The following is a 10,772-nucleotide window of genomic DNA, read 5'->3' as shown; positions in this document are numbered from 1 at the left end:
CCCCCCCCCATTTTTTTGTTTGTTTTGTTTTCATTTATTACATAATAATAATGCAACTCCAATATATATATAGTTGAATTTAAAGAAAATTTACACATTTGGAATTTGGTTGAGGGAGACTCAAGTGTCAATCAAAGTAGGTACACTGCCACCATGCCACTGCTTAAACCAATCTTCTGAACGACAACGCCGCTCCATATATTTTATATGAATATCTTCTAAATGATTCACTATATTTCTAACTATACGCATAATGCTATTATCCAAAGGTCGATGGCAAATCCTGTTATACTATATACGAGACCCAACTCCAAAAACTTGTTATAAGCTTTTTCTTTGGTAACATTTATGAATAAATTCTAGTTGGTAACGTGATCAAATAGTATATACTTAACAATTTGTACGTAATGATTCTCAATTAGGCTTCGTTCGATCAGCTAGAGTCGCAAAATCGTAGTTAAAAATTGAGTGTTTTGTTATAAAATCGTTTTGATTTTACTATCTCATAGGTGGATAAATTAACCATGTTTAGTCCTTCACTAAAACTTCTTTAATAACGGATACTTTGGTTTTGTGATAAATTTTTTTGTGTCATTAAAATATTTTAATAAATGTGGACCGACAGATCTCAAAATGCTAACTCTCTATAAAAAGTTTTAAAATTTGGGAAAAATGCATTTTGTTAGGAGACGATTGATTGCACATTGTCGCACGATGGAGAAAACCATTAAAAGCAAAGTGACAAAATGAAAAGACTCAAAATAAGAAACAACAAACAAGGAAGGAAATGAGAGTTCCAAAGCAAGAAAAAATAATAATTTGGCCATTCCGAACCCTTTTTGTTTCTGCTTCTTACCGTTTTACTTAACTGTTTCCGATCTCTTCCCTGTTGCATCACTTCCTTGGAACTATGGAAGTAATTTTGAAAAAAAAAATTATGTATTGGAGAGAAATCGTTAAAGCACAGAGTTGACAAGGTACAGTCACGTGGAGGCATTTTGGACATATATATGCATAATCTCTTTCTCTGTTTCAATGATCTACTTGACGTCCCCAATTGCTCCATACCTCATTCATTGTTCTTGTACGACACTGGACTTTGTTCATAATAGTATATGAGGTGGTTGATATATTCTTATATCATTTCTCAAAAAGAAATATATGTTTAATCGTCAACCATATCACATCATTACATAATAGCTAGACACATTTTCAAGTGTAGTCAGGGGCGGATCTACGTGAGGAAGGGGTGGGGCACGTGCCCCATACTCTTTTTTAAAATTTACCCGGTAGAGATCTCCAAATGGTATCTTTAGTTCAGTTGGTAAATGGAAATATTATGTTATTTCAAGGCCACCAGATCGAGTATGTGTACATGCTTATATAGCATGTTCCTTTTTATACTTTTCACTATTCCATGCATTTTTCTTCAATAAAATTATATATATACTTTCAGTTCTTTTTTTTCTTGTATTTCTTTCTAGTTTAACTTTAACAAATTTAATTCATATTTTAATTGTTTAGTATACATATAACTTAACTAAAAATGTTATAAAACTACTAAATTAATAACATCAAACAATATTATTTCTTTTGTTGTTCATTTGTTATTTTTAGAGTTTAAATTTATTTGATATGGTTAGATAAGTGAATTTAAATGTAATACATATATTTATAGTTTATTGTGAATTTTAAGTTTGTAAATGTGTCTTTTTTATTATTAAATTATATATATATATCATATAATATAAGTAATTAAGTATAATTATAAACCAATAAAAGAAACACTTTCAAAAATTTGGGTTCATTTTATATTTCAAAATTTAAAATATGTTACATGGAAGATATACTTTGATGCTGTCAAATTAGTATATATAATTTCTGTAACATTTTTATAATAGAAATTTATTATTATTAATTATATGTGTTTGCCCCATGCAAAATAGTCTTCTGCATCCGCCACTGAGTGTAGTTTTACAACAATACAAAATATAGTTTACATATTGATATTTGTTTGAAACCAAAAACAAAACCGATAATTTGTATTCTTTTATATATAAAATAGTACAGAGAATAGTTATTTTCAAAAGAGTTGAAGACAAAACTTACGGGGACAAAAAGTGGAGGAGATTCCAAAGGTCCAATAGTGGATATGAATATTCACACGCAATATGCTAACACATCTCAAAAGGTTTAAATTTTTGTCAACATCTCAAATGCTTTATGCAACAAAATTTAAATTAATTATCAAGTCTAATACGTCATTAATTAGTGGATACTTTCTACGTGGTATATATTATACATGTAACATACTCAATATACCATAAGTGACACTTGGCATTTATGGTATAACCACCAACACGACACTTGTACCATTATACCATGCTCCATGCATCAAACTCATGTCCTGATGTCCAACAATATGATCATGTCTATCTACAATTATAAGTATGAGAAGTACGTGGTACTGGATTAAGTACGTACACGGGATGGGAATTTTGAAAGAGAGCTATGATGGGTTCTTAAATTCGTCGAAAGCTTACAATAGATAAAGCAAAGAAAGCCTGCATGCCTCCTCAAGTACGTACTATAATAACACTAATTAAGATATCAAAATCATTAAGGCTATATATATAGGAAATCCATTTTAAATATTTTTTTTTTTTTGTCTAATGTTGGAGATGTGTTTTATGATTATACTAGAATTAGTCGGATAATTTATACAGTATATAGCATATAAAAATACAATTCGAAGGTGAAGTTAAAAATAGAAGAAATAATTGAATAAAATTAGTGCACCAGTATAAAAAACTGTACCTTTGCGTGGGTGGGAATCAGGTCTACCGTTAGGGCACTTTCACGGGGACCATTCTCGCCTTAACCAAGAAGACTCCATTGCGAACAAACGTCAATGCGGGGTGAAAACTTGCAGTGTGTGCAATCCGGATCCGGCCGGTCTGGTCCAATAATTTATGGGTAGGGTTAGAAGTCTATTTAATCTGTATATATTAATTAAATATATACTCCTCAAACAAACTGTCACCACCTCACATTAAAATAATAGTAAGATACACACAAAAAAAAAATGTAACCATTAAAAATAAAAAAATCCCACATATGTAAAAAATTTCAGTGGCGATTTTCAATTTCCATACCAGTCAATAAACATTTCAAAAAAATTCGAGCCATTGGACAAAGATGGGACTTATACAAAAAGTGGAATATATAACAATATGTAAAAAATCTAACTGAAAAAAAGCCTCATATGAATAAATATTTCAAAATTGATAGAATGTTTTATCGGCAATTAGACAAAAAGATGGACTGGTTTGACAAAAAAAAAAAGACAAAAAGATGGACTTCGATAAAACAAATCCGACGTCGTTTCCAAGTCAATGGAGGAGTAAAAGAAAAAAAGAAAAAAGGTTTGGTACGACGTCGTGTTGAAGTCATCATCTGAGACTTGCAACGTCGGCGTTTTGAAGTCAACGAAAAAGTAAAAGAAGTTTAAGAACGAAGTCGTTTTGAAGTCATCTGCTAATACTGTATATGTTTGCTCCCCTAGGTAAACTATTCCCAAGTGATTTGATTGTTTAATCAAAGGTTTGCACGATTTTTTTGTTTGTGATCAAAGAAAGCGTTGCACGATTTTTTTTCTTAGGGGCAAAAGTTTGCGAGATCCAAGAACTCTCTCTTCTGTGTTCACATTCTCTTTTCCTCTTACCTCTCAATCTATTTTTACTATTTTCCCATTCATCCATCCCCCAGAACTGAATCACACAAAGTTTGTATCTTTCTCATCCAACTCCTCAATCTTCTCCAAGGTATTTTTTTTGTTTTATTTGTACTGAATCAACTTCTTGAGCTATTTAGGGTTTTATCGATTTCATCTGATTTCTAGTTTTGCTATTCCGATGAATTTGGTTTTGTTTTTGGGGAATTTAAAGTAGGTTGCTTTTTGGAAGTAACGAAGTTAGAAAGAAGGAATGGTGAGAACGCCAAGAAGAGGGCAGAGATCAAAGGGTATTAAGGTGAATCATTGCATTCAGTTGACTCTGTTGCTTAGTGTTGGAATATGGCTGATTTATCAGATGAAGCATTCTCATGAGAAGAAATCTGAGTTTGTTGAGAGGTCTAAGATTCTTGATGTTGTTGATGATAACAAAGTTGTTAAGCTTGGAAGGAAAGATCTTCTTAACCCTAGAGTTGTTGAGACGACCAATGTGAAGGAGGATGAAGTTGAAGAAGATGAAGAAGGGAGCAGCAAGATTGTAGATAGGGAGGAGGAAAGAGGCGAGGATAAAGCTGTGGTAGAAGGGAATAATAGCGAGAAGGAAACCGAAGGTACCGGGAACGAGGACGAGGATTCAAACAATGGAGATAGTGAGAAGAAGGTTGTTGTTGATGAGAGTGAAGAAGCTAGAGAGATGAATTACAAGGGAGATGATGCGTCCAGTGAGGTATTGCATGGGACGACGAGTGAGGAGAAGAGCAATGGAAAGGTTGGTGTTGAGGAAGAGAGTAAATCTAAGACTACTGAGAGTGTCAGTTTCCATGAAGATGAGTCAGGTCCAAAGACTGGTGTATTGCGTGGTTCTGTTATTAAACAAGTTTCTTCTAACACAACTGAGAATGGGGAGGTTGGTAGTGATGACGGTCAGCAGCAAGAGACAAAGAGTGAGTCTGATTCAAAGACTGGGGAGAAGCCAGAAGGTGAGAAGGGGTTTTCTGATTCGAATGGTCAGTTGCCTGATGAGACTATCCAGTCCACTTCCAATGCAAATGAGACTACAGAAACTTCTGGGAGTGATGAGTCGGGATCGAGTGGGAAATCCGCAGGTTATCAACAGACGAAGAACGAAGAAGATGATAAGGAAAAGGTAGGATCTTCTGAACACTCATCTGTAGAGGAAACCAAAGTCAAAGAATCCGAGAGGAAGGAGAAAGAAGAGTCCTCGTCCCAAGAGGAAGAACCCAAGAAAAGTGAGAAAGAAGAGTCTTCATCTCAAGAGGAGAATGAAACAAAAGAAGCTGTAAAACAAAAACAGGAGAAAGAAGAGTCGTCATCTCAAGAGGAAAGCAAAGAGGCACAACCTGAGAAAAAGGAGAAGGAAGGGTCTTTCTCTCAAGAGGAGAATGCAATCAAAGAAACAGTGAAACAGGAGAAAGAAGAGTCTTTAGAGAAGAATGAAATCAAAGAAACTGTGAAACAAGAGAAAGAAGAGTCTTCAGTATCATCGGAAAAGGAAAACACCAACAGTGAGAAGAAAATTGAACAGGTGGAATCTACTGATTCTTCAAACGTACAGGAGAAGAGTGACGAACAAGAAACTGATGAAAGCAAGAGTGAATCCGGCAATGGAAGTGGCAACTCAGATTCTGATAAAAAGGAAACAGGGAATGATACTGCAAAAACAGAGTCAGAGAAAGAGAACAACAACAAAATTGGCAAAACAGAGGAAATCCATAACCATCAACAACATACCAAGCCCACTTTGGATGATAGTCTGCCTCAACCTAAGGATGCTCGAACTGATATAGAAACTCTTTCTGAAGCGAGCAACGGATTATCCAGCAACAAAGTTGCTGCTCTGTGATGATGTTTCTTAAAGAAGTGAAGTTGTTATGTATTGTATTATCCATATTCTATACTTTCCAGTTTTCACGGGGTCTTAAGTCCCAATCAGTAGTATTGAGTTTTTGATAGTTATCAATACATACTCTTATACCTAGTTCTAACTCAGTCTCACTCTATTATCATTGAGAATGAATCACAAGAGATTTGAAGGACATAAGTCTTGGATAATAAACCAAGCAGAGTATAAATTCTTATTCCCAACAAAAGAAACGAGACTGAAGTAGCAAATCGTTGACAAACAAACGTTAAGGAACAAATACGGTAGAGCATTTAGCCTTTCAAATAAACCAAAGAAGACGTTATTGTGTACACGCAAGACTCAGTGCCCATCATTGTGCTTCACCTCAAACAGACCATCTGGACCTGAGAATGGCAAAATAGAAAGCATGGATTCAGAAACCAAACAGTTGCGGATTTGGAAAAACAAAGTTACAAATAACTCTTTGATGATATCTCTTATGGTATAGTGGTTTTTAGGAGAACCAAGCTGCAGATCACAAACATAAAACAGTAAAGAGGGAGGATAGAGAAAAAACTGAAAANAAAGTTACAAATAACTCTTTGATGATCTCTCTTATGGTTTTTAGGAGAACCAGTAATTTTAAAAAGAGTCATTATATGTGACAACTAAACCGCATCATCAAAGCTGCAGATCACAAACATAAGACAGTAAAGAGGGAGAACAGAAAGAACAAAACTGAAAAGGCACACATACCCCAAGGAAACTCCTTGTTACGGATGTGCATATACGGATAGGCCTGCAAGAAGGAAACAACAAGAGAAAAGAATGGTTCACGACAAAATCAAGGCAATGCAAGCTTAAATTATACAGCAGAATAAATGAGATGAGAGCCAAATCAGTAAAAGTAAAAAAAAGTAGCTTTCTGAACAATTTCACAATCTGCATACTCAATTCCATTTCAGTGGTCATATTAATTAAACATTGTCTCACACTAGGCAAGGAAGACTTAAGATTCTCAAAATCAGAGAAGTTATAGCAGTAATCCCAATGGAAGGGGGGTTGTAAGAGAAGCTTACAGGAGGGTCTTCACCGTGATGATGGCCCTGGGATAAAACATAGGCGGCTAGAGCAGTGCAACTAGCAATACCCAAATACGTTATCTTCTCCCACTTCGCTGCTTCATCTGTACCAAAAAATTTGATAAAATTAATCAAGCTGATTTTGAGAAAGCGAGTACAATCATCTGGGGAACAAACGTGTTTAACCTAATTGATCTACAGAATTCATTCAAAAATCAATCCGAATTGGTTCCCAAACAAGAGATTTCATTCCCAAATAAAAAATATTGGAATCCGTGTAAAATCATATGAATCTAGTCAGCTCAGAACATATCAATCAACAAAGAATCGAAATCGAGCGTGACCTAATTCTAAATCAAAACACAGAGATCCTAGATCGAATCGAAATGGTAAAAGAGGGACAGAGAGAGAGAGAGAGAGAGAGAGGAGACAAATTACAAGCATCGTCATGGCCGGCGGAAGAGGAGAAGCTTCGTTTAGGAGCGACGGATGTTTTGGGAGTTACGCGGATCGCTGCTCGGGAAAGAGCTGAACGTACAATCGCCGTAGCCATATTATTCTCCGGGATCTTCTTCTTCTTCTTCTTCTTCTTCCTTCGTGTTGCGACTTTGAGAAGAGAGATGTGAAGAAAAAGGGTTAAGTTATGTCACTCAACTCTGAATCAGGACCCGTTGTTGAATCTGAAACTAAACCCATTATGAATATTATAAAAACTAATGGGCTTCTCGAAATTGGGCTATTTTAGCCCATCATTGTTTCCTTTTTTTCTGAACCAAAAGTTTCCTCTTTTTTAACAACAACACTTGCTAAAAATATAATTTGTAAAAAACTAAAGTCCATGTTGTGAATTTTTAGTATTTACTAAAACTTTACAAAAATCTATATGAATAATTATAAACTGATTCCAATGTTTCGATAAATTTATATATTATTATTAAAAAAAAAATAGAAACAAAAATGATATTTGATGTGTTTTTTTATCTTCTCATAGCCACTTCTGTTTCTTGATTTGAAGTTTCATGGGGTAAAACTTGAATACTTAAGACAGAACAAATGAGCATATAGCTCAAGAGTCAAGACTTCATATAATCTTAAAGGAAAAAAAAATGAAAAAAAACATCATCATCATTAGCTTTCGGTATCTTGTTGGCCGCCACCACGGCATGCAGCAAGGAAGAGAGATCCGGCAGCAGATCCACCGTGAGAATGCTCAATGACGACGTGATCTGATAACTCGTCACCGAGCATTTCCCAAACGCTGCTATGAAGATAGTTTCTAAAGACTCTGTAATGATCGTACAATCCTCCTTCAACTATCACAATGCTCATCTTCTTCTCTAACCTTCCCAGCTTCTTTATCATCCCAACTATTCCTGCTCCCGCCAAACGAGCAGCTCGTTCCGCTACTACATCGCACACTTCAACCACCACTTCCCTCGCCGCAAGAGTTGAGTCCATTATCTGTGTAGGGTTCATTATATTCACACAAGATTGAAGAAGTGCTTGATTTTAACACAAACGCTTGTACCTACTAGTTTTTGGTAAAAATTGCATTAAATGATAAGTCTTATGAAGCAAGCTTACCCCAAAAACTTCCTTGAGCTTTCTGTTCACAATCTCTCGTTCTTCGGAAATATCTTGCTGCATCGCAGCCATATCTGGCGGCCTAATTCAAGCTCGAAAGTTTCGTATTGGGAATGAATACTTAGATAAATGTAAGGAATAAAGAAGGCAGTAAACGTACCATAAAATGTAAGGAATTGTTAGTTTTGGAGGCAATGCATCTCCAAAGAGAGCAGTTTCTTCAGACATTCTTAGCAACACTCTTCTCACTATCTCCCCTAAGTATCCTCCGGACACCATTTTCTCAAACACCTTAAAACAGAGGAAAAAACCAAAATTCTAAAAAAAAAAACACAAAACAATGAATTAGTCCCAAAAACCTCAGAGATATGAATTCTTACTTGGTTTCCGGGATTCAAGCTTTCCGCGTCAAGAGAAGTATCAAACTCGGTTATAGGAAGATGACAAGATTTGAAATCTCCCCATTCTGTGCTAACAACCTACAATCTTATCATGTACAAACCACTTGATATCATAACTTCATGAAAGCTTTATTGAACCAATGTGACGAAACTCTATAGTATCTTAACATACGATTTCTTGTGGCTCGGGTATCACAGGTTTCCACATAGAAATTTCTTGAGCTTGCTCAATGTAGGCAGCGTTAGTTCCCATACCTAATGATACTGCCGCCACAGTGTCCTTGTGATAGTACCTTCCTCCAGCCAACTCTCCTACAGTGTTATCCACCTGATCCCAAAAGCAACAAGATACTCAATTAGAGATTGCTATAATTATAAAGTCTAATATTAAAACTTCATCTCGGAACATCTTTAGACTCCCTTACCAGCGCTGTGTTCATCCGAATATTCAGACCATGGCTCTTCAGTGATTCATTCATACCATTCACCAACTTCTTCAGAACTTTATTATCATCATCAGCTGCTAAACTCTTCCTCTGTATCGCCAATATTGAACCTGATCCAATCTGCTCAACAGAGCGTGTTAATGTAAACCCGAGATTCTTCACTTCCTCTGTTTCTACACCAGGGTTCGTCGCAAGAAATTTAACAAGCTCTAATGATATGAAATCGCACAACTCCTGAATCCACAAAAAAAAAAACTTAAAACTTTAAGTAAACCTAACGTGCAATCCAAGACGTGTATCTATATAATTCATACCTTGAAAGAACCGTTTAAAACATCGTCAGGGATCAGAATCTCTTGCTTATGTACATCGGAAATAGGCTCTTCATTACCTCGTAAACTCCCACGTAACAGTAGAAGTTCCTTGCCTCTCAAGTTAACTCCATAGTGTACCCCTTTCTCATCACTACAAATCATTATATCGTTTAGTAATGGTCATCTAATGATACTCTCTGTGGTAAAACAGAGTATTCTGATGACTTACCCGGAAGCGAAAGAACCGGCGAATGAGACGAGCATGTTGAGGGAACCGCAAGTCTCGGCGACTGCAGCCGCAAGAGAGGCGGTCATGTCAGCGACCAAGGCGTCCGCCACCGCCCATAGCTTAGAGACCGGCGTGGCGCATTCTCTAGCAAATTTCCTTAAAATCCTTTGCGTTTGTTTCCGCCGTCGCTCCTTCGTCCGAATCCACCGGCTCATTAGTACAGCCGCTGCAACCCCTGTAACCGTTGCAGCCGTCACGGCCATAACCACCTCTTTCCTTGTCATTGTTTCTACAAGTTTAACTATTCCCGATCTCTGATTCAACACACTAACAATCTCAAAAAAAATAAGATGCGTTATGTTGTTGTTAGCTTGTTTTGCGTATCAAGTTTGAATCATTCAACCTTTTTTTTTCTTCTTTAAATCGGATAATTCGGTTTAAGGAAAATTTCCTTTTTTTTTTTAATAATTTCAAATTGATTTCATTAACCCATACTGCTTTTGTCATTCGTATCATTAATACTAGCTCGCTTTTCCATAAACAAAGAACACACAAGTTGCCGGTTGCCCAATCGTGTCGAGAAATTAACGAGTTAATGACTACAAATTAGGGTTAGGGGGTCTAGTGATGCACACGTGACATCACGTGAATACCGCAGCTCAAATGGTGTGCCAAGGGCGATTCCTGTGATTGGTCGTCTGCTTGTTCCTTACAATTTGGATGCTTCGAGGCGAGTGGATCTTTTCAATTGAACGACACTCGCACTCGCTTATAAAAAAAAAGTATTCTTTGAAACACCCAAAAAAAAAAAACTATCTGTAAATTGAGACAGAGAGGAAGATGATTTTAAAATTTTACTGGAATGTGAATGTAGTGTCATAAAAACATAATTTTCAATTTTTAAAAATATTAAATAGTAATGATTTTGACCATGCACGTTAATTATATATGGCTTCACTTGAGATTGTATTATTTTATTGTTTAAAGGTGATGCAAAGAGCAAAGTGACCCGATATCACATTGATAATAATATACTGATCAATTTGGCAAATTCCCACGTTTTTATAATTTCATTTTTGTATATGCCCAAAATAGAACTTTCTCAGTTTTCAACTCAAT

At 35.9% G+C, this 10,772-nt stretch overlaps 3 protein-coding genes across 4 annotated transcripts; 1 reads left to right on the top strand and 2 right to left on the bottom strand.

Annotated features, from left to right (window-relative positions):
* LOC104716337 (myb-like protein X) lies at positions 3,559–5,714 on the top strand. 2 transcript variants are annotated; one of them, XM_010433722.2, is made up of 2 exons: positions 3,559–3,824; positions 3,951–5,714. In XM_010433722.2, exon 2 carries the CDS (start codon positions 3,987–3,989, stop codon positions 5,595–5,597), a length of 1,611 nt encoding a protein of 536 aa, XP_010432024.1. In that variant the 5' UTR covers positions 3,559–3,824; positions 3,951–3,986; the 3' UTR covers positions 5,598–5,714. The 2 variants fall into 2 exon arrangements, with proteins under 2 accessions (XP_010432024.1, XP_010432023.1); XM_010433721.2 differs by having other exon boundaries at positions 3,948–5,714.
* On the bottom strand, positions 5,780–7,340 carry LOC104716338 (cytochrome c oxidase subunit 6a, mitochondrial). Its single transcript, XM_010433723.2, has 4 exons — positions 7,118–7,340; positions 6,677–6,783; positions 6,354–6,396; positions 5,780–6,001 (listed from the first exon to the last, which is right to left on the bottom strand). The coding sequence occupies exons 1-4, from the start codon at positions 7,230–7,232 to the stop codon at positions 5,958–5,960; spliced, it is 309 nt and encodes a 102-aa protein (XP_010432025.1). The 5' UTR covers positions 7,233–7,340; the 3' UTR covers positions 5,780–5,957.
* LOC104716335 (probable hexokinase-like 2 protein) lies at positions 7,716–9,937 on the bottom strand. The gene is made up of 8 exons (XM_010433720.1): positions 9,654–9,937; positions 9,425–9,575; positions 9,090–9,344; positions 8,837–8,992; positions 8,644–8,742; positions 8,424–8,554; positions 8,264–8,345; positions 7,716–8,140 (listed from the first exon to the last, which is right to left on the bottom strand). Exons 1-8 carry the CDS (start codon positions 9,935–9,937, stop codon positions 7,808–7,810), a joined length of 1,491 nt encoding a protein of 496 aa, XP_010432022.1. The 3' UTR covers positions 7,716–7,807.

Source organism: Camelina sativa, chromosome 10 (assembly GCF_000633955.1).
Source record: "Camelina sativa cultivar DH55 chromosome 10, Cs, whole genome shotgun sequence".
Lineage (NCBI taxonomy): Eukaryota > Viridiplantae > Streptophyta > Magnoliopsida > Brassicales > Brassicaceae > Camelina > Camelina sativa.
Note: the sequence above shows the minus strand (reverse complement) of the source record. Positions and strands in the feature narration are given on the sequence as shown.

Coding starts and splice junctions, on each gene's coding strand:
- LOC104716337 (XM_010433722.2), top strand. CDS start 3,987: ATGGTGAGAACGCCAAGAAGAGGGCAGAGATCAAAGGGTATTAAGGTG.
- LOC104716338 (XM_010433723.2), bottom strand. CDS start 7,232: ATGGCTACGGCGATTGTACGTTCAGCTCTTTCCCGAGCAGCGATCCGC. Junction 6,784..7,117: donor CGCCGGCCATGACGATGCTT/GTAATTTGTCTC, acceptor TTTTTGGTACAG/ATGAAGCAGCGAAGTGGGAG. Junction 6,002..6,353: donor TAACAAGGAGTTTCCTTGGG/GTATGTGTGCCT, acceptor TGCCATTCTCAG/GTCCAGATGGTCTGTTTGAG.
- LOC104716335 (XM_010433720.1), bottom strand. CDS start 9,937: ATGACAAGGAAAGAGGTGGTTATGGCCGTGACGGCTGCAACGGTTACA. Junction 9,576..9,653: donor GCCGGTTCTTTCGCTTCCGG/GTAAGTCATCAG, acceptor AATGATTTGTAG/TGATGAGAAAGGGGTACACT. Junction 9,345..9,424: donor TTTTAAACGGTTCTTTCAAG/GTATGAATTATA, acceptor TTGTGGATTCAG/GAGTTGTGCGATTTCATATC.